The sequence below is a fragment of the Pelophylax lessonae genome (genome assembly GCF_965119305.1).
Source record: "Pelophylax lessonae genome assembly, chromosome: 2".
In the NCBI taxonomy this organism is placed as follows: domain Eukaryota; kingdom Metazoa; phylum Chordata; class Amphibia; order Anura; family Ranidae; genus Pelophylax; species Pelophylax lessonae.
Window position 1 is genome coordinate 656928706 of NC_138769.1, and position 23865 is coordinate 656952570.

Below are 23865 nucleotides of genomic sequence, written 5' to 3' on the forward strand. Positions count from 1 at the left end.
CTCCCGGACAGGGCCCCACCCTCGACCGAAAGTGACTGAGGACATAGATTAATCAGTCCCTTTCTCTGCAGCCTCAGACGCACAGATGAATGAATAGGAAGCGCTCTGAGGCTTCCTGCTGATTCACAAACTGAAGCAAAGTAGACACAGTTTACTATGCTTCAGTGATGAATGGACACAGGAGTGATTGGTAATGAATGCTCACTGTGTTCATTCAGCAAAAGAAGGGGCCAGTAAATTACTCATTTACCGGCCCCTTCTCATGCTCCTCATTCGTAAACTCCCCCCCCCCCCCCTGTGTGCCTGCAGCAGCTACCAGCGAGAGAGGAGGGAAGCCGGCAGTGCTGCGGGGTAAAGGGGCACACATGAGGGCCTGGACAGCGGATGCAGTGCAGCCAAAGGCAGAGAGGAGGAGAAGCTGGCAGGGGGGAAGCAGAAGATGATTGGTCTCTGCAATAAGACAGTACAGCCGGCCCTCCTGCTCAGCAGGTGCTCAGGCCCCCCTTTTGTACTGATCGGGCCCAGGCCCAGTACAGGAGGGCTGGCTGTACTGCATTATCAGCAGCCCTGTGAGTGAAGGACAGCCAGGGCAAAGGATTGGGCAATAGTATTGCAAGCTGACAACCTCACATTTATAAGTAAAGAAGCTTTTAACTTGTATTGATATATCTTTAAGAAGCAACTGCAGCTGAAAAAATACAAAGTCATACCTGCTAATATTGCCTAAGCCCATGCATGCATAGAAAACGGGAAGCTTTGTATTATGTGGTTGTACGTACTTCTGGGGCTAAAAGTCATCAATGTTTTTTTTTTTTTTTAAATGTTTACAGTATTGTTTTATGCCAACAGAGGTGTACAAAAATAATGATCTCTTCTGAAAGCAATATACAAGTAATTATTTTTCTATGTATAATTTAACCACTTGCCGACCAGCCGCCACAGTCTTACAGCGGCAGGTTCCCGCGAATCGCCGTACCTGTACAGCGGTCCACCAGAAGCGGCCCTAGGGGCGCTGCGCCCACTTGCCCGCGGGGAAGCCGATCCACAGGGCCGGCGGCCGCGGTTGCCGCCAGTCACCCGCGATCGCTTCCCGTGAAGAGAGAATGGCTGTTTGCTGTAGTAAACACAACAGACCTGTTGTTCTCTCTGAAATCAATACAGAGCTCCTGTGTTCCCCCTATTTAGGATCACAGGTCTCTGTATTGATTTTACAAGCCCACCCCCCCCCCCACAGTTAGAAAACACCCCCTATGCTCACACTTAACCCTTTGATCGCCCTTGGGTCAACCCCTTCCCCACCAGTGTCAATATTACAGTAACCGTGCATATTTTTAGCACTGATTACTGTAGTAATGTCACTGGTCCCCCCCCCCCCCAAAAAGTGTCAAAAATGTCAATTAGGTGTATGATCTGTCCGCCGCAATGTCACAGTCCTGCTAAAAATCGCAGATCGCTGTCATTACTAGAAAAAAATAAAATAAAAATGACATAAATCTTTCCCCTAGCTTGTAGATGTGACAATGTTTGCGCAAACCAATCAAAATACGCTTATTGGGATTTCTTTTACCAAAAATATGTAGCAGAATACAAATTGGCCTAAAATAATGAAAAGATTGATTTTTAATTTTTTTTTTTTTGGGGGGGGGGAGTTATATGGCAGAATGTGAAGAATATATATGGTTTTTTTTCCAGAACTTTTTTTGTTTATAGCGCAAAAAATAAAAATCGCATAGGTGATCAAATACCACCAAAAGAAAGCTCTATTTGTGAGGGAAAAAGGCATGACCATGCAATTGTCTGTTAAAGTAAAGCAGTGCCGAATCACAAAAAATGGCCTGGTCATTAAGGGGGAAAATATTCTGGTCCAGAAGTGGTTAATATAAATGCTGAAAGATCTGTGAAATATACTTTTTGGGGAATTTGGGCTAGCATATTCAAAAGTTGACCATTTAGACACTAGAAGATAATTCTGTGAAACCTATGAAAAGCTTTGGAATGGAAAGTTAGAATCATTGAATTTTAATCCGCACATATGCTATATCACAGCAGACAGGTGCTGAACAGCTACCGTGAACAATTTTTGTATAACATATCTACACTCCCCATTTATACGTGCATGTGCACTCTAGAAATGTGTTTTCTAAATTCCATGCATTGTTGCCTGTGTTATTTCCCTTTCTGTGGGGTTTTGCATTGTATTTATGGATACACAAATCTTTTACTAAAACTATGCCCAATAAGTATCTCTGTAGGTAGAGATCAAATAATGCTGAGATGGGTAGAGAACAAGCTGGCAAACATAATCCAAGTTGGAGAGTTGTGATTCCATTTGGTGGAAAAACATCTTATAAAAGTAGGGAAGCCAAGACTATTAATACCTGTGGGGTATGTGTTCTGGACACTTAAATCAAATAAAATACTAGGACTGTACCAAAAGGAATGCAAAAGTGAGCGTAACTTTTTTTTTTTTTTTTTTTAATAACTTCAAGTTTTACATGTTGGTACCAGTGTTCATTTTGACATGGAAATTTGATTTAGTTTTAGTCCTAGTCTTTTGACTAAAATGCCAATTTAGTTTGTCATATTTTAGTTATCTGAATTGTTTTAATTTTAGTCAACTAAATAAGTTAAATTTCATTGATGAAAATAATTTTGTTGCCCAAATAACACTACAGTACAGTTAAACACTACAGTGGTACAGTAACTCTTCCTCTGTAGTAACTCCCCTTCTTTTTTCAATGCAAGTAAATATTGGGTTGCAAGTAGAAGCAAAATGCTAACATTGCCTGATGAAAGGAGGTTTGCAGGCTTTGCAACATCCACAAATGGCTACAGAATGTTAACATAGTTTACACCATTGACAAGAGCAATGTGCACAGATGGATATAGAAGGTTAAATGGTTTCATCTTTGTAAACATTCTGTAGCTTTTTGTGGATGTCAGACAGCCTGCACCCCTCCTATGTCAAGAACTCAATGATGGCACATTGCGTCTGCTTGGAATTCATTGCTTCTGCTTGGAATTCATTGCTTCTGCTTGGAATTCATTGCTTCTGCTTGGAATTCATTATTTACCTGCAATGAAAAAAAGAAGAGTTATTACAGAGGACAAGATACTCTGTCCACATGTGAAATGTGAATGGCCTATGTAAGTTAAAGTATAACAAAAAGGTAAAACTTTTTTTTTTAAATTTTGGATAGAGTTTAGAATGCTTGTCAGTTTATTGCTGGCTGTGCCTACGCTAAGGAGAGTCTCCCTCTCTGTTTGTCCTTTTTACCATTATCGTTGAAAGTAAAAGAAAATCCCAATTTTTGGGTTGGTCCCAGAAAAGTAATAGATGGAAAATCTTCCAATGGGCATACTAGTTCTGGTGACCTGGGGGTCACTAAGGAATTATATTAATTTGCAGGGATTTCCTTTCACTTCCTGTTTGGCTATAGGACAGCAAGTGAAGGGAAATATCTGCAATAGAACACAGATAGCAAAAAATAATCTGACAGGTTATAACCCTCTCTTATATTAAATAAAATAAAAAGTTTTGCCTATAGTTCTAATTTTAATAAAAAAAAAAAAATTATGGCCACTTTTGCATTACTTTTGGTACAGCCCTTGTATGGTTTCAATGTTTTATAATGCCTGTAACCCTACAATGAAGATTTTTTTGTACCTCCAGATACAACAAATGTTGCTGCACTGACTGCAAAGTCTTCACAAACAGAAATCAGCTATGGTATGCATTAAAAATAAATTCCCTCCTGGTAAACCAGAAAATGGGGCCCATTTGGGCACAGGAAAGGCTATAAGGTTGGACGTTGTTCAGGGTTAAGTAAGTTGGAGGGGGACAACAGACGGTGGCAGTACAGCTTACCAAGTGGAGCATTGTGGAGTACAAAATTTACAGTATATTATACAGATAAAAATGGTATCCTGTATAGAGTGCACAGGGAGAAGGAGCAAATAATACAGAAAGTACAACATAGTGCACACAGTAGAGTATTATGCAGTACAGAATGTAGAGTATAGTATAAAGGTAAGTGATGTGGTTTATGTAATGCACAATGTACAGAATTATGCAATGGGGAGTGTTAAATGTACAGCACAGTGTGCAGAGGAAAGTAGTGTGCTGTATAAAACATACAACACATGTTAGAGGGTGGTTTGAAGTATACAATGTACCACAAATTGTACAGATTTTAGCAGTGTGGAATATATAACTTACAGCACAATGTACAGAATAGAGTAGTGTTGACCATCCAACGTTCAACATAGTATACCGAGTGAGCTACACTGTAGTAGAGAATTAACAGCAAGATGAACCTTGTGGTTCAGTGAGGAGGGGGTAAGTGGCTGTGATGATGGGGTTGAGGTGGGGACAGGAACTAATAGGGATGATGCAGCATGGTAGGGATATGTTTGGAGTAGGTAGATACAGCGAGGCTATGGATGGGAGGCTACATGGATGGCCATGTAGGAAGATGAAGCATAGGATCTTTAGGTCACACCGGGCACCACAGAATTAAATGGTGGGGAGGAACTTTGGTGGGGAGAAGGGGAACAGTGGAGACTATTTTGAAAGATCACCCTATCTGAAATTTGAATATACCCCACTGTTTTAAAAAAAAATCCTCAGTGGACTCAATGTTTTTTATGATCAAACAATCCTTCAAATCTAATATCAGTTAGTAGTTTTGAAGATACTTTGATATGTGCAGCAAAGGTTTCCACAAATATGACATGATAATTAACAACCTTGATCTCTTGTCTGCAAACCATCTTAGACAAACATTCATGTCAACAGATTTCAAGAAACTGAGCAATTGGACTTATGTTTTCCAACTTGATAAGCCAGTACCAGGGCTTCCTGCCAGGCACAGACACAGACTTAAAGTGAAATTATTTTTAAAACTACTGACAGGTAGGGTTTTACGACAGAAGATACCATATTGTTCTCTGCTGTCATAAATGCTTCTCCCAGCCTGTCAATGACAACAGCCAAAGATGAAAAAGTCTTCCCCCCCCCCCCCCACTGCTGTGCCACTAGTCAGATAAAATACCCAGTTTCAATTCCCATCAGAAAGCAGCTTGCCATTATAATTAACCACATATACATGGAAGATCTGACATTGCTTGATACTCCACTGCACAGCACCAATCTTAATCCATTTGGACCACAGAAGTTTCCCTCAGAATAGAGCCCCCCAACAAGAACAATAAAAAAAATTTGCAATAGTGAAGTACCATTAAGCAGTTTTATTGAATATTAAAAGGTTTACCTCGCATATGTGAAGATCATCATCAGCATTTCGTGAGTGCATAAAATCCATTAGGCTGAAATTGCAAAGGTCAGCGTCACAGCACTCACACAGTTCCATCTCCTAGCGTGATGACTTCAGTAGACCCATCCTACACATAAAAGTTTTAATAGAGTAACTTTACTTAGAGGCTAATGGGAAGTCACTGTCATGCTTTCATATAATTACCATCCAGCAGCACCACCCACATAGGATAGATGCATTTGACCTGCACTTGATATACTTTTGACCTGCATTTCAGCTACTTCAAGTGGGTTTTGTCTTCTCATAGACTTGTACCTGAATGCAAAACACATCTAATGCAAACAAAGCTCATGGACACAGGCTCTAAGTGAGCAGCCACTCTGCAGGATTTACATGAGGTTGCAAGAGACAAATCTCGTTGTTTCAGTGGTATTTAGGGTTCGGGGTAAATTTATATTTAAAGGGAATCTGTAACTTTGCCCGTGTAGTGCAAAGTGACAGGTTCCCTTGTAAGAAGCCTTCCCATGCACTAATACAATCGCTGCACTCCCCTACTGTTGCTTCATTGAAACCCTTGGTAAATACCTGGGACTTTATCCCTTTGTGATAGTATAAATAATTTTGTATGCATTTTTAGGGCCCATTCACACCAGAAATGGCACATACTTGCGTGGTTTTGACTGCATGTTGTCATGCATTTGAAGCGCGTTTGATGCGCTTTGCTTTCTTGGCTTAAAGGGGCACGGTGCAATGCATTTGAACCACATTTGTAGTGCATTCCCTGCAGATGCAGTGCAAAAAAATGCAGCACGCTCTACTTTTTTTTTATAACTGCGCTGAACTGCACTGCAATGATGTGAACTGTGCCCATGGGATTACTGATTTTGGGCTGTCTATGCAGTTGGAGTGCAGCTCAAAATGCATCAAACTGCAGCCAACTGCGTTCGGTGTAATAGGGCCCTTATGGCTTGTTAAAAAAATATTTTAATTTGAACCCATCCAGAGGTTTGGATTTAGTGATACTTTCACCCAGAGATCAAATAAATTGGTGTGAAATGGCATTCCAAGACAATGTCATGGCAATACTTTTGTGTCCGGGATTTCAGAGACTACACCAAAGCCAAAGCTACACCAATGTCTCCGGGCAATAGTATACCAGTATCTAGGATTGCTGAAAATTCTTCTATGAAATTTAACAATAATAAAAATAAGGTATGATATGCAGGGAATACAAGTAGTTGCTTTTGGTACCTACAGAACAGGATATATGCAAATAAAGTTTAATCCCCTGATGTGGTTTTATTGAATGCTTTACAGGATTTCCTGCAAATGTTGACAAGCTGATGAATCTAAGCATTGACCAAAAAGTAAGAACTGCCTACATTACCCTTTTTATGCCAACTATAAATTGGTATGTGATTAAACCAATGTTGTAAATGTGTCTTGCATGTGATTATACCCTTGACGTTATGTTTTAAAGAGATTTCCTTGTTCTGCTATAATATATTAACAAAAACATTTTAAATAGACCTTCAAGAATATATATAAAAAAAAAAAAATATATATATATATATATATATATATACATATACACACACACAGTAAACCCCCCTCCATTGCTGGGGTTACGTTCCGGACCCAGCCGCGAAAAGTGAAAATCCGCGAAATAGAAAAACCCTATTAAAATGCATTGTAGGCATGTTTTCTTTACTGTCACTGTACGTGTAAAAGCATTTTAAGGTCTTTAAACACACTTTTAAAACAATATTAAACATATAAAAGATACTGAGAGACATAGCAAGAGCTATGGAAAACACAAAAATATTTAATTTTTAATGATTTATATTGTAAAGTAACATTACAAAAAAAAAACTGAACCACGATGGAGCGGGGGTTTACTGTGTATATATATATATATATATATATATATACACATACACATATACATACACAGTATCTCACAAAAATTAGTGCACCCCTCACAATATTGTTAATATTTTATTATATCTTTTCATGTGACAACACTGAAGAAATGACATTTTGCTACAATGTAAAGTAGTGAGTGTACAGCTTGTATAACAGTGTAAATTTGCTGTCCCCTCAAAATAACTCAACACATAGCCATTAATGTCTACATCGCTGGCAACAAAGGTGAGTACACCCCTAAGTGACAATGTCCAAATTGGGCCCAAAGTGTCAATATTTTGTGTGGCCACCATTATTTTCCAGCACTGCCTTAACCCTTTTGGGCACGGAGTTCATCAGAGTTTCACAGGTTGCCACTGGAGTCCTCTTCTACTCCTTCTTGACGACATGCTGGTGGATGTTAGAGACCTTGCGCTCCTCCAACTACCGTTTGAGGATGCCCCACAGATGCTCAATAGGGTTTCCGTCTGGAGAAATGCAAGGCCAGTCCATCACCTTTACCCTCAGCTTCTTTAGCAAAGCAGTATATTGTCTTGGAGGTATGTTTGGGGCTGTTATGTTGGAATACTACCCTGCGGCCCAGTCTCCAAAGGGAGGGGATCATGCTCTGCTTCAGTATGTCACAGTACATGTTGGCATTCATGATTCCCTCAATGAACTGTAGCTCTGCAGTGCCAGCAGCACTCATGCAGCCCCAGACCATGACACTTCCACCACCATGCTTGACTGTAGGCAAGACACACTTGTCTTTGTACTCCTCCTTTTACAAAAATTTGAGGGGTGTACTCACTTTTGTGAGATACTGTGTTGTGTGTGTGTATATATATATATGTGTACATACACACAGTTCAGCAAAAAATATTTAGTCAGCCACCAATTGTGCAAGTTCTCCCACATGAGAGAGAGGCCTGTAATTTTCATCATAGGTATACTTCATTTATTAGAGACAGAATGGGGGGAAAGAATCCAGGAAATCCCATTGTAGGATTTCTAATGAATTGGTAAATTCCTCAGGTAAAATAAGTATATGGTCACCTACAAACAAGCAAGATTTCTGGCTCTCACAGACCTGTAACTTCTTCTTTAAGAGGCTCCTCTGTCCTCCACTCGTTACCTGTATTAATGGCACCTGTTTGAACTTGTTATCAGTATAAAAGACACCTGTCCACAACCTCAAACAGTCACATTCCAAACTCCACCATGGCCAATACCAAAGAGCTGCGAAAGGACATCAGAAACAAAATTGTAGACCTGCACCAGGCTGGGAAGACTGAATCTGCAATAGGCAAGCAGCTTGGTGTGAAGAAATCAACTGTGGGAGCAATTGTTAGAAAATGGAAGACATACAAGACCACTGATAATCTCCCTCGATCTGGGGCTCCACGCAAGATCTCACCCCGTGGGGTCAAAATGATCACAAGAACAGTGAGCAAAAATCCCAGAACCACACGGGGGGACTTAATGAATGACCTGCGGAGAGCTGGGACCAAAGTAACAAAGGCTACCACCAGTAACAGTTCAACAGAAGAGAAGGATGGCGCTCAGGTGTGCACTTGTAAAAGAAAAATACAAATATAACCTCAGAGAATGGTCTTTGTAATGGGCCTCAAAAGTTTAATGAACTCATACAATAAAAAATATTAAATGAAGATACTTTCAAACCGGACTCTGGAGCCTCTGGATATCCTTGGGAGCCGTGGGAATCCCTGGTGGTAATCATGGGACTCGCAATGACATCAGGTGACTCAGATAGAAAAAGATGCTCCCTGATGGAAGGCTGTAACTTCCGATGGTAGTGGCTCGCACAGTTCTGTGTGCGGCCGCTACACTGAACCGGGGCCAATGCATAGTTGAAAGCCGAGTCCTACGTGCGGACCGGAAGTGACGCCTGGATGATGTCACCGGAAGTAGCCAGAAATGATGCCGCGGGGATCCACGGAGGCCAGGCTGGGCGGATGAAGTATCACAAATGCTCTGAAGCAGAGCATGATTGTCTCCCTTCAGAGACTGGGCCACAGGGCAGTATTCCAACATAACGAACCAAAACACACCTCCAAGAAAACCACTGCCTTGCTAAAGAAGCTGAGGGTAAAGGTGATGGACTGGCCAAGCATGTCTCCAGACCTAAACCCTATTGAGCATCCGTGGGGCATCCTCAAATGGAAGATGGAGGAGTGCAAGGTCTCTAACATCCACCAGCTCTTTGATGTCCCCATGGAGGATTGGAAGAGGACTCCAGTGGCAACCTGTAAAGCTAGTGAACTCCATGCCCAAGAGGGTTAGGGAATTCTGGAAAATTAATGGTGGCCACACAAAATATTGACACGTTTGGCCCAATTTTGAAATTTTTAATTAGGGGTATACTCACTTTTGTTGCCAGCGGTTTAGACAATAATGGCTGTGTGTTTAGTTATTTTGAGGGGACAGCAAATTTACACTGTTATACAAGCTGTACACTCACTACTTTACAGTGTAGCAAAGTGTAATTTCTTCAATGTTGTCACATGAAAAGTTTTAATAAAATATTTACAAAAATGTGAGGGGTGTACTCACTTTTGTGAGTTACTGTATATATAAACTTCTTTTGTTGCCACCCAATAACAAAATATTATACCAATATGTGAAAAAAAAATTCTTATTGCAAAATATATCAACTTCTATTTATCTGATAGTGTTTTCCACCACTTGTGCCACTCCAATGCATTCACCACAATATGATTAAAGGTAAGGTCAAAAGCGCTTAATCCAGTGGATTAGATATGTTTTGCAGATAATGGATCCACCTGTCTACTCCTTCTCCAGGGATGCTGTATGTAGCTCTCAATAGGACAAACAATACACACCTGAAAAAATGAAGATTCTCATTGTGTAGTATTTATTAACCACTTGCCTACTTTGCACTTAAACCCCCTTCCCATCCAGACCAATTTTTAGCTTTCAGTGCTCTCACACTTTGAATGACAATTGCGCGGTCATGCAACACTCAACCCATATAAATTTTTCGTCCTTTTTTTCATAGAAACAGAGCTTTCTTTTGATGGTATTTATTCACTTCTGGGCTTTTTATTTTGTGCGCTATAAATGAAAAAAGACCGCAAATTTAAAAAAAAAAACGTTTTTTTTTTAGTTTCTGTTATAAAATTTTGCAAATTAGTAATTTTTCTTCATAAATTTTGGCCAAAATGTATACTTCTACATATCTTTGGTAAAAATAACCCAAATAAGTGTACATTATTTGGTCTGCGTGAAAGTTAGAGAGTCTACAAGTTATGGTGCTAATCATTGAAAATTGATCACGCCTAATGTACTGACAGCCTATCTCACTTCTTGAGACCCTAACAAGCCCGGAAAGTACAAATGACCCCCAAATGACCCCTTTTTGGAAAGTAGACATTCCAAGGTATTAAATAAGAGGCATGGTGAGTTTTTTGAAGTTGTCATTTTTTCCCACAATCCTTTGCAAAATTTAATTTTTTTTTTTTTTTTTTTACAAAATTGTCATATTCAACAGGTTATTTCTCTCACATGGCATATGCATACTTACAACTACACCCCAAAACACATTCTGCTACTCCTCTTGAGTATGGCGATACCTCATGTGTGAGACTTTTTTACAGCCAGGCCACATACAGAGGTCCAACATTGAAGTAGCACCTCCAGGCGTTCTCGGAGCATAAAATACACTTTTCATTTCTCAACCACCTATTACAATTTTGAAGGCCCTGGAGCACCAGCACAATGGAAAAGCCCACTAAATGACCCCATTTTGGAAAGCAAACACCCCAACGTATAATCTATGAGGCATAATGAGTCTTTTGAACATGTCATTTTTTTCCAGAATCTTTCGGAAAATGTGGGAAAAAAATGAAAACGCATTTTTTTTACACAAAGTTGTCAATTTATAAGATATTTCCAACACATAGCGTGTACATAGCAAAAATGACACCCCAAAATACATTCTGCTACTCCTCCTGAGTATGGCGATACCACATGTGTGAGACTTTTTTATAGCCAGGCCACATACAGAAGTCCAACATTGAAGTAGCACCTCCAGGCGTTCTCGGAGCATAAAATACACTTTTCATTTCTCAACCACCTATTACACTTTTGAAGGCCCTGGAGCACCAGCACAATGAAAAAGCCCACTAAATGACCCCATTTTGGAAAGCAAACACCCCAACGTATAATCTATGAGGCATAATGAGTCTTTTGAACATGTCATTTTTTTCCAGAATCTTTCAGAAAATGTGGAAAAAAAATGAAAACGCATTTTTTTTACATAAAGTTGTCCATTTATAAGATATTTCCAACACATAGCATGTACATAGCAAAAATGACACCCCAAAATACATTCTGCTACTCCTCCTGAGTATGGCAATACCACATGTGTGAGACTTTTTTACAGCCAGGCCACATACAGAGGTCCAACATTGAAGTAGCACCTCCAGGCGTTCTCGGAGCAAAAAATACACTTTTCATTTCTCAACCACCTATTACAATTTTGAAGGCCCTGGAGCACCAGCACAATGGAAAAGCCCACTAAATGACCCCATTTTGGAAAGCAAACACCCCAACGTATAATCTATGAGGCATAATGAGTCTTTTGAACATGTCATTTTTTTTCCAGAATCTTTCGGAAAATGTGGAAAAAAAATGAAAACGCTTTTTTTTTTACACAAAGTTGTCCATTTATAAGATATTTCCAACACATAGCATGTACATAGCAAAAATGACACCCCAAAATACATTCTGCTACTCCTCCTGAGTATGGCGATACCACATGTGTGAGACTTTTACGCAGTCAGGTCACATACAGAGGCCCAACATGCAAAGACACATAGCATGCACATACCATGAATTACCATGAAATACACCCCACAATACATTCTGCTGAGCAAAGGGTAAACAAAAGCTTACCCGTAGTTTTAGAAGCGCAGTTGTCCACAGGAGTTGAGTCCAGGCAGCAGGCAGGGACTTGGTCAGCAACAGTGCATGCAATTTTCCAGGCAAGGATACCAGTCCAGTGTCAGTGCATGCGGCAGGCAGAGGCATGATGGTAGTCCTGCAGGCAGAAGTAGGGCCTCTGTCGGTATAGAATGGGGACAGGGGTAGAGGCTTCTCCCACCCAAATCGCTTTGAAGCCTCCGGGATCCAGACCCTAATCTGAGAAGAAGAAAAACAAAAAAAATTGTTTTCTTCATCCAGAAAAACAATTCTGGTCCCCTCACATATGCGAGACCCCTGTGGTATGAATCCCACTACTTCAAGAGGCAGGCAAAAATCGTGGTCAAACAGTCCAGGGTCAGTTCCAGAGCAGGCAGAGGTAGGTACAAAATCAGCAGGCAAAGGCATGGTCAAATAACAGTCCAGGGTCAGTTCCAGATCAGGCAGAGGTATGAACAGAATCAGCAGGCAGAAGCATGGTCAAAAGACAGGCCAGGGTCAGTTCCGGAGCAGGCAGACATAGGTACAAAATCAGCAGGCAAAGGCGTCGTTGAATAACAGTCCAGGGTCATTTCAGGAGCATACAGTGGCATAAGGGGTGAAGGCGGAGGACTACGTTTACCATACTAATAATTTAGACAAGTATGGTAACGGCGGAAACAGTCGTCTACACAGAGGCCTGGTTGGGAAGGACACTGGGGACAATAATAGCGGGTGTCTTTTCGAATTCCTGCCTTGGTACACACCCTACATTTTTTCTGCCGTCTTTTGTCTCTTTGTGTGGGAGGGATTTTACTGGGAAAATGGCGTTCAGACAGTCTGCTTATTACGTCAGATCTAATGTTTTCTGGCGGGCCGTTTGGAAATATGAGGGTTGTGAAGATTTCCTCCAGGTAATAAAGGAAGGGTTGGGGGCTTTCGGTGTTTACATATGAGATCATCTCTCATTGGATGCCTCGATCGTGACGAATGGCCGCTGTGATTGGCCATTCGTCACGATCTGTGATTGGCTGTGTCCAAGGGACACGGCCAACACAGCTTTTGCCCGATGCACGCTCGCGGGAGCGCGCGGAGGGCGTGTTAATGGGAGGCCGTTTAAAAACGGCCTCCCGAAAATTCAAGTCCGCGCTGCAGACGTATATAGGCTGTAGCGCGGACGGGACCTGGTTAAAACGGTTAAAATTGTCTCCAAAGATATAAAATAAACACTCGAATTTAAGTTGCCCTGGACTGGTGAGTGTATATTTTATATCATTGGGAACAATTCTGGAATGCACAAGTGGTGGAAAACACTGTCCGATGAGAAGTGGAGAAGTATATATTTTGCAATAAAAACTTATTTTTTTCACACATTGGTGGATGGGACTTTTGTGACTTATTTTGATTTACATTTTTGGGTTTTGTTGCTTGGTGGCAACAAAAGAAGTGGTCTTTTGAGATAGATAGATAGATAGATAGATAGATAGATAGATAGATAGATAGATAGATAGATAGATAGATAGATAGATAGATAGATAGATAGATAGATAGATAGATAGATAGATAGATAGATAGATAGATAGATAGATAGATAGATAGATAGATAGATAGATAGATAGATAGATAGATAGATAGATAGATAGATAGATAGATAGATAGATAGATAGATATTTGGGGTGATAGCTCCAAGGGATCACGTGCACAAGCCAGGTAAACTTAAACAAGACGTGGTTTATTTTCTTCCACAACAGAAATAAAGCTTCCAGCAGCAAACAGTTCAGAAAACAGGTATAATTTAAAAGTCCACTTAACTCCAGCATAATTGGTAAATTATAATACAATACCGGCTTTTGGCAGGGGCTTTTACCCCAGGTATGTAGTCCCAAGCAGCCGCCAAGTCTCCAGCCACCATGCAGCACACAAACACACTTGTTTTTAGCAGCTCAGTCTCCCAGGTGTATGTCCAGCTCCTACTCTCCCACCCCCACTGACACTACTTCCTGTCTTTAAGAGCTGGTCTCTCTGGGAGAGGATTTCCAAAAAACAACAATATCTCTCCTGCGCTCAAGTGGTATGCGGGAAGGTGAATCTTCTAGGTGGTTTTATGACACAAAAGGAGTGGTCTTGCTGCCCCCCTCAGGACCAAGGGTATCCAAAAGGCACTACAAGAAAACAACAAGAGAAGGGCGCACCGACCTTGTACATTACCACTTAAAAGTTTATTAAAATCAAAGAAGGGTAGCGTACAATATACTCACAAACGTAGCATATAGGAAATGGGCACCGCTCGCTTCCAGGACACTTCTCTGCTGCTGGATAGCGTGATGGCGTCCTCAAAACTTGATGCGGCTTACGCCTTTCGAGGGAGGACCCTCTTCCTCAGAGCCAAAATCGCCACTCTGGCGATTTTGGCTCTGAGGAAGAGGATCCACCCTCGAAACGCGTAAGCCACATCAGGTTTTGAGGACGCCATCACGCTATCCAGCAGCAGAGAAGTGTCCTGGAAGCGAGCGGTGCCCATTTCCTATATGCTTGTTCATATGCTACGTTTGTGAGTATATTGTACGCTACCCTTCTTTGATTTTAATAAACTTTTAAGTGGTAATGCACAAGGTCGGTGCGCCCTTCTCTTGTTGTTTTCTCTCTGGGAGAGGGCTTAACCCTTGCCTTCCTGAGATCCCATGCTTCCCTTACAGGGACCACAGTCCAAATATTGGTGCAATGTAACATCCATCCAGGGCCAAACCTCTATGACCTCCACGATAGATAGATAGATAGATAGATAGATAGATAGATAGATAGATAGATAGATAGATAGATAGATAGATAGATAGATAGATAGATAGATAGATAGATAGATAGATAGATAGATAGATAGATAGATAGATAGATAGATAGATAGATAGATAGATAGATAGATAGATAGATAGATAGATAGATAGATAGATAGATAGATAGATAGATAGATAGATAGATAGATATAGATATACGTGTGTGTGTATATATATAAACAGTATATATATATATATCATTTTTTTTTTGTTAATATTCTTGAAGGTCTATTTGAAACTTTTTTGTATGGTGATAACACCAAATTTTGTATTGTTGTTAATAGGAGAAGTGGTTTACACTTAGGCCCCTTTCACACGAACGATCCGATCATTGCTGCCATCCTTATCCGGTCTGTGAAATCCGGACAGATGGAAACCCTATTTTCCGTCCGTCAATGGGATCGGATGAGACCGGACAGGCGGTCCGCTCTCATCCGATTCCCCCATAGAGAGCAGTGTGGCTCTGACACTTCCCTCTCTGCACACAGTGCGGAGACGGAGCTGTCATCCGCCTGCTCACCAGGGATCGGCGGATCAATCCCCGCTGAGCAGGAACGGTCCACAGCAGACCGTGTGAAAGGAGCCTTAAATGGGGCAGCTACACAATTTGAGGAAAGCGTTTATTTACAAGAGTACCACACAGTTGACAGGATAGGTGCCCACTACTTTATATTTTTTGTTATAATTATGATGTTGTCATAGACAGATTTCTGATCATCTTTTCTCCGTATGAGCAGAGCACATGTTTGGATATACTTAGGGGTTGAGTAAAAAAACATTGGAGTAATTTCATGTGCTGAAAGGTGCATACCGATAGGAGGAGGCAGCATATTGATAGAGATGAGATCATAACTGTGCTGCTTCTCCTTTTCTGTCCAGTTAGGGGTGGGTTCATGACAGCTTGGGCTTGCTTCCAGACTGTAGGTGAATATGGGAGCACCGTGTAATCTTTTAATGAGTTATTCCCTGTTTTTTTTTTTTTTTTCCTTACTGAAGCTCTGCTTCAAGGCTTACAAAAAAGAATGCACAACTGTTTTAAGCCTTAACTGGTTTATAGCTCAACTCCAGCCAAAATGTTTTATGTTGGTCCTGGATAGAGTGGGAAAAATTTGGAGCCTCTGTCATGTTTATATATAGAGTGCTTTGAAAAAGTTATCATACCCCTTGAAATTTTCCACATTTTTGTCATGTTACAACCAAAAACGTAAATGTATTTTATTGGGATTTTAGGTGATAGACCAACACAAAGTGGCACATAATTGTGAAGTGAAAGGAAAATGATAAATCGTTTTCAAAATGTTTTACGAATAAGTATCTGAAAGTGCGGGGTGCATTTGTATTCAGTCAATACTTTGTAGAACCACCTTTCACTGCAATTACAGCTGCAAGTCTTTTTGGGGATGTCTCTACCAGCTTTGCACATCTACAGAGTGAAATATTTGCCCATTCTTCTATGCAAAATAGCTCAAGCTCTGTCAGTTTGGATGGAGAGCGTGAACAGCAAATTTTAAGTCTTGCCACATACCTGGATTTATGTCTGGACTTTGACTGGGCCAATCTAACACATGAATATGCTTTGATCTAAACCAATCCATTATAGCTCTGGCTGTATAATTAGGGTTGTTGTCCTGCTGGAAGGTGAACCTCCGCCCCAGTCTTAAGTCTTTTGCAGACTCTAACAGGTTTTCTTCTAAGATTGCTCTGTATTTGGCTCCATCCATCTTCCCATCCACTCTGAGCAGCTTCCCTGTCCCTGCTGAAGAAAAGCATCCCCACAGCATGATTCTGCCACCACACATATCATTTTGCTTTTAGGCCTCACTTTCTTCAACATGTTTGCTGTGTCCCCCAACATGGCTTCTCACAAGCTGAAATCTGGACTTTGCCTTGAAATCTGATGCCTTTCTTTCAACAATGGCCTTCTTCTTACGATCCATAAAGGCCAGATTTGTGGAGTGCAGGACTAATAGTTGTCCTGTGGACAGATTCTCCCACCTCTCTGCAGCTCCTCCAGAGTTAACATAGGCCTCCTTGCTGCTTCTCTGATTAATTCTCTCCTTGCCTGTCCTGTCAGTTTAGGTGGACGGCCATGTCTTGGTAGGTTTGCAGTTGTGCCATACTTTTTTCCATTTTCAGATGATGGATTGAACAGTTCTCCGTGAGATGTGTTTTTTTTTATAACCTAACCCTGCTTTAAACTTCTCCACAACTTCATCCCTGACCTGTCTGGTGTGTTCCCTGGCATTCATAATGCTGTTTGTACACTAAGGTTCTCTAGAAAATCTCTGAGGGCTTCACAGAACAGCTGTATTTATACTGAGATTAAATTACACACAGGTGGACTCTATTTACTATATAGGTGACTTCTAAAGGCAATTGGTTCCACTCGATTTTAGTTAGGGGTATCAGGGTAAAGGGGGCTGAATACAAATGCACCCCACACTTTTTGAGATATTTATTTGTAAAAGAATTGGAAAACCATTTATCATAAAATACATTTACGTTTTTGGCTGTAACGTGACAAAATGTGGAAAACTTCAAGGGGTATGAATACTTTTTCAATGCACTGTACTCATTGAGACCCTTCCTTCCTGGGACTCCGGACTCTTTCCAGTTGGGACACACAGTGCAACCGAACACCTTTTTCAGTAAAAATTAGAAACTGTTCTTTTAATATTGTTTTTATTTTATTATTTTTTTCTTGTCCAAGTGCCGACTCCACCGCTCATTTTTGTTCCACTATCAGACTCAGGAAGTAAAGTAAAATCTCCCTAGTGGGGTAATTGAGAACAATAAAAACCCAACAGAAGTACCTAATCTTCTATTTAACACTTAAAAGAATGCAGTACAATAAGATGAAGAACGCACCAACCAGAAAACATCGCCTGTATAACCAGATACTGTTGAAATCAGTGTCACATATTAGTTACCATCTCTGCTAAGAAGGGCCGGATTAAAGGTACAACTGGCCGTGGAACTGTGTTTTAAGACTGGGTAGGGGTACTTGGAGCAGTAGGGGCAGTAGATAGGGAGAGGAAGTATGTAAACTGGATAGTTTCCTGACAAAAATGAAGCAGAGCGAAAATGGGTAGGAGGGAAAGGTGCTGGAACCCAAACAGAAAATGGCTATGGGTGAAAGAGACATGAAAGGAAAGACTAGTTGGGCAAATAAATAGAATGGGGGGTGCAGAGATGGGAGGGAAAATAAAAGGAGATAGAGATTCACTGAGGGTATGGATGGGAGGTCTACCAAGGATCAGGGATGAGATTAGGACAAAGATGAACTTGGGGTAGGTTAGAAGAAAACATGATGGAAGGGGAAGAAAGGGAAGAAAAATTAAGCTAGAGGGTAGGTGTAGACACTCTCTGCTAGAATGAGCATCCCCTTATCAGAAAAGCTGAGGGAAATGCAGTAATACCAAGTCCTACTGTTTAATGTGATTCTTCCTTCTTTCTCCTCATTTCATTTGATTTGGTCCTTTTGAGAGAGGATCAAGTTCTGCATCTACCTAAGGTCCTCCACTTTGTTACATTCAGTTTTTACAATCTGTTGTGTGGGAGTCAGACAGGTGTCCTTGACATTTCATGTAGATAACGAATATAATATACTACATATACATATACTACAGTTGCACTGGCCCTCGTCTTTCCTATGATAACATTTTACTGAGACTAAAACAAATGTAAATTGCTAGTTGTATGTCAGCCTTTTACTGGGCAACTGCTGAGATTTAATTACTGTATTTGCAGCATTTGGTGAGCCTCATCTGATTTTTTTCTATATTTACAGAAAAGCAATAAAAGCAGTAAAGCGCAGTCACCGTGTAGGACTACTAACTAGTAAACATAGCATGTATATTGTACATGATGAATGTCAACTACAAACAATTGTTTTATTTCCATTAAGCTAAACATTTTCACATATATTGTATATCTAAGACACTTTTAAACCACTATATTTTCTATTTTACTATAAAAGAAATGTATCCTGATAGTAAAACGTCTCTAATGTTTGCTTCTAGAATAAACTGATGGAGAGTTATAAAGAGGCTGAAAAACAGATGTCAAGAACTGGAGATACAACCAAAGGTTGGTTAAAATATAACTCCAAATGTGGTATATGTCATTAGAAGTTATAAAACAATACTTCTGAGCACATCTGGTTTCTCGGCTCTGCATAGATGATACAATAATTAACCTAAAGGCTATATGAAAAAAATAGGCATCAAAGCTTGGTCTATCAAGTCATTTGGAGTGATTTTGGCATCTAACCATGATTCCTGCTGGGAAGCTCCTGTTCTACCTGACACATCAAAACCAACAACGACCACTATAATTAGGAATCACCCTTAAGGAGATAGCAGCCTTTCTCTCAGCCATACTCTTTCTAATATTGCTACCTTTAATACTGGTATTTCAATTACTAGTTGGAAAGAGCTGTGTGTGATTTTCTAGTATTACAAACCAGGTCTTCACTGCATTGATAAATCATTAATTTTCCTATAATCTCATGTGCTACCTTCTACTGAAATATACCTCTCTTTAAAAACCACTTAAGCCCCGGAAGGTTTTACCCCCTTCCTGACCAGGGGGTATTTTGCGATTCGGCACTGCGTGACTTTAACGGACCATTGCGCGGTCGTGCGACGCTGTACCTAAACGAATTTGACGTCCTTTTTTTTCCACAAACAGAGCTTTCTTTTGGTGGTATTTGATCACCTGTGCGGTTTTTTGATCATGCGCTATAAACAAAAAAAGAGCGACAATTTTGCAAAAATAACAATATTTTTCACATTTATTTATATGAAATTCCCCCCAAAAAAAATGTAAAAATCAAATTTTTTTAAAATTTTCGGCCAATTTGTTTTATGCTACCTATGTTTGGTAAAAAAAAATCGCAAAAGGCGTATTTTGATTGGTTTGCGCAAAAGTTATCGCGTTTACTAACAAAGGGAAAGATTTTTGTCATTTTTGTTGGTTTTTTTTAACGCGTAATGGCGGCGATCAGCGATTTTTTTTTTTTGCGGTACTGCGACATTGCGGCGGACAGATCGGACCCTTGACTGACATTTTTGACACTTTTGGGGTTACCAGTGACATTTCTACAGTAATCAGTGCTATACATATGCACTGTTACTGTAAAAATACACTGGCAGTGAAGGGGTTAACTTTATTTGAGAGGGAGGGGCTGTGTGTGTCCCTAGGGGCGTGATTCTAACTGTGATTGGCTGTGGCTTGAGCTGTAGGAACAATGATCAACGGTCCTACATAGTAGAACCGTATGATCATTGTTTCTACACCGGGGAGAATGACAGGCGGCTTGTTTACACTAGCCGCCTGCCTTTCTCCCTCTCCCCCGACGATCGCCGAGTGACCGGCCGACATCGGGTCCGCCGGTCACAAGCGCGGGGGGTCCGTGACCGTGCGGGAGCGCGCCTGTGAGGGGCTGACTGCCGCAGTAAATATACTGTGAGCAGTCGGCAAGCGGTTTAGCAGCATGTCAGCACTCTGTGTTCCCACTATATACCTCATATCCTACAATCTGTCCATGTCCTTTATTATTTATAAAGTAAGTCCATTATAACTTAAATATTATGCACACCAAAAGAACTCCTCCAATTTTATACACCAAAGTCAATATTCCCAAATATTGTTCATCCTGCTGGGAAATAAATAAAGTCCATGTGACAATATATAATCTTCACATATGTTTTTTGTGGTCTTCCCAGTGTTCCACTGCAAATCAACACTAGTGCTTCACCACGTGACTACACACTTGTTTGGGTGTGTCCTCACCTCTGATAGTTGGCCTTAGTTTTAATAGGTCCATTACAGCCTTTTCCCCTAATTAAAGACCAGTATACAGAAAAGACCAAAAGGGTATTAGCTTAGTAAATGGGGTGAAGCTTCACTTTGCAAACCTAATTGCATGTAGAGTTGCACTGAATAGAAAATTTGGTACCAAAACTGAAAGTTCAGGAGGTACTTGGCCGAAACCGAAAATGACAGTTCTTTTAAAAAAAATATATATTTTTATATATAATTGTAGTATATTAATTTTTTTAATTAATGTCATGAATTTAAATGAATTTGAATTTATTATCGGCCATTATCGGCACCTTTAGTAAAAGAAAAGCTCAAGAAAAATGCATCCCTTTAAATTCTATGTATATCTTCATTCACACTGGTCCATGGCACTTCCGTTGTGGTGTTAAAAATCTCGCTTGCTGCATTTTTGGTCAGTTAAAAAATCTGCACCAAGAAGGCACCTTTTCATTGAATTGCATTGAAAATGCAGCAAGAACGCATTAGTAACGCACCCGTGTTACGTTTTTTATGTGGTTTTTGAGTTACATGATCTATGAAAAACACACCATAAGCACAGTAAAATCGCATGCGTTTTTGGTGCCATTATCGTCTCTATGGGCAAAATGCCAATAACACCATTTTCAACCGTCTAAATTTCAGTGCACCTCTAATTACATACAAGGGAAAAAAAACAGCATTTTTGCTTGCATTTGATTGGATAATGTAAGTCAGCAGAACTTCCCCTCGTTTACCAAGCTCTAGAGCAGGGATCTCCAAACTACGGCCCTCCAGCTGTTGCGGAACTACACATCCCATTAAGGCATTGTAAAACTCTAACATTCACAGACATGACTAGGCATGATGGGAATTGTAGTTCCTGAACAACTGGAGGGCCATAATTTGGAGATCCCTTATCTAGAGCAACAGTTCTTGCAGAGTGTATAGTCTGTTTGCTTTTAATAAAGCATGGATTAATTGTTTCCTTAAAGAGGAAGTAAAGCGATGGGTTTTTTTTATGACCTGCAAAGAAAGGCATAATTTGCTAGTATGCATCGCATACTAGCACATTATGTGAAAATTACCTGCAAACGAAGCCCTCGTTGTCACCGCTGAAGGCCGCACCTATCTTCCCCCATCTTCCTTCCTGGTCCGTGTGACTGGCCGGAGCCTCCTTACGCCACTCCCGTGAATGCACGCGGGAGCCACCAGTCACGGCACAGGGCTCTGAAGAAACGGCTGTTCCTTTAGAGCGCATGCGCCAATTACCTCATTGGCTGCATATACGGTAAATATCTCCTAAATAGTTCATATCTTGGAGATATTTACAGTACGTATAGGTAAGCCTTTCTATCAGCTTACCTATAGGTATAAATAATCAATGGAAATGTACTTCCTCTTTAATACCCTAAAATTCCCTAAACTGACACCATTTGCAGAAATTTGTCTAGCAGGCCCTTCGAGCAGAGGCCTAATCTCTAATATCTACAAAGTGCTGACCTCACCCTTGTTCAATCCCCAGTCAAGCTTTTCTACATGAAAAAATGAGAGCAGATTCTTGGAGGAAACTTCTTTGAAATATGGTCCCAGCCTTCTAATAGCTTGATCTGTAGTTTGTTTAAAGAGGACCAATACAAATACTCTTTCAATGGTAGCAAACCCCAGAACTGCCATGTACCATGGTCTACATTTACATCAGTAAAAAAATATGCATATAAGCTTTAAAGCATGGCAGCATTGTACAAGAGGCCTAACTGTAAGAATGAAATGCATGTTCTTACTTGAACTATGATCTGCCTCCTTTGCTGCAATCTGTGGTTGGCTTGTATACTTGACACTTACTGTTCTGTACCTATCTTGAAAATCATTAAAACATCAGTTTTATAAAAATAAAATAATGCCAAAGGCTATGTGGTGGAACTTTACATGGTAAAACCATAAACAGATTTAATTGTAAATTGCACACACAATTCACACCAGAGAGGAATATTCTATTCTTTGGATATTGGATATTTGGCTTTCCTCAGATTTGGGCATGTTATATTGCTTTTTAAGATACTTTCTGATTGATGGCCTAGGGTTCCTGAACTTTGCATATCGAACATTGCCTTTTCATTCATCGTTTTCCTAATACAAAATTCTAATAATTTTGAATTTGTTTATAGCCGCTCAAGCTTTCTGGGAATTGTGCCAAGAGAACAAATGTCGAGAATTCTTGCTAACTCTGGCAATATGCTACATGAAATCAGTCTTTCACAAGATCGTACACGAACAGCCCAAGGACAGAGGTATCGTTATTATTGCTGCTATTAGTTACTAGAAAATAGATTCAACTATTCAACAGTAATTTTTAACCACTTAAGCCCCGGAGGATTTTCCTGCTAAACGACCAGGGGGTATTTTGCGATTCGGCACTGCGTGACTTTAACGGACAATTGCGCGGTCGTGCAACGCTGTACCTAAACGAATTTGACGTCCTTTTTTTCCCACAAACAGAGCTTTCTTTTGGTGGTATTTGATCACATGTGCGATTTTTACTTTTTGCGCTATAAACAAAAAAAGAGCGTAAATTTTGCAAAAATAACAATATTTTTCACATTTTTTTATATGAAATTCCCCCCAAAAAAATGTAAAAATCAAAATTTTTTAACATTTTCGGCCAATTTGTTTTATCCTACCTATGTTTGGTAAAAAAAATCGCAAAAAGCGTATTTTTATTGGTTTGCGCAAAAGTTATCGCGTTTACTAACAAAGGGAAAGATTTTTGTCATTTTTGTTGTTTTTTTTTTTAACGCGTAATGGCGGCGATCTGCGATTTTTTTTTGCGGTACTGCGACATTGCGGCGGACAGATCGGACCCTTGACTGAAATTTTTGACACTTTTGGGGTTACCAGTGACATTTCTACAGTAATCAGTGCTATATATATGCACTGTTACTGTAAAAATACACTGGTAGTGAAGGGGTTAACTTTATTTGGGAGGGAGGGGCTGTGTGTGTCCCTAGGGGCGCGCTTTCTACTGTGATTGGCTGTGGCTTGAGGTGAAAGGACACTGATCAACAGATCTACATAGTAGATCTGTCTGATCAGTGTTTCAACACCCA

General features: G+C 40.3%; 1 protein-coding gene across 1 annotated transcript in view; it reads left to right on the top strand.

Moving 5' to 3' along the window:
* LOC309548229 (uncharacterized protein) overlaps nucleotides 1-23865 on the top strand; it is a 287045-nt gene that overhangs the window by 244816 nt on the left and 18364 nt on the right. The window contains exons 31-34 of the mRNA XM_082248181.1: nucleotides 3674-3730; nucleotides 6594-6643; nucleotides 18979-19045; nucleotides 22927-23049. Coding sequence (XP_082104307.1) covers nucleotides 3674-3730; nucleotides 6594-6643; nucleotides 18979-19045; nucleotides 22927-23049 — 297 coding nt within the window. The remainder of the gene's footprint in view (nucleotides 1-3673; nucleotides 3731-6593; nucleotides 6644-18978; nucleotides 19046-22926; nucleotides 23050-23865) is intronic.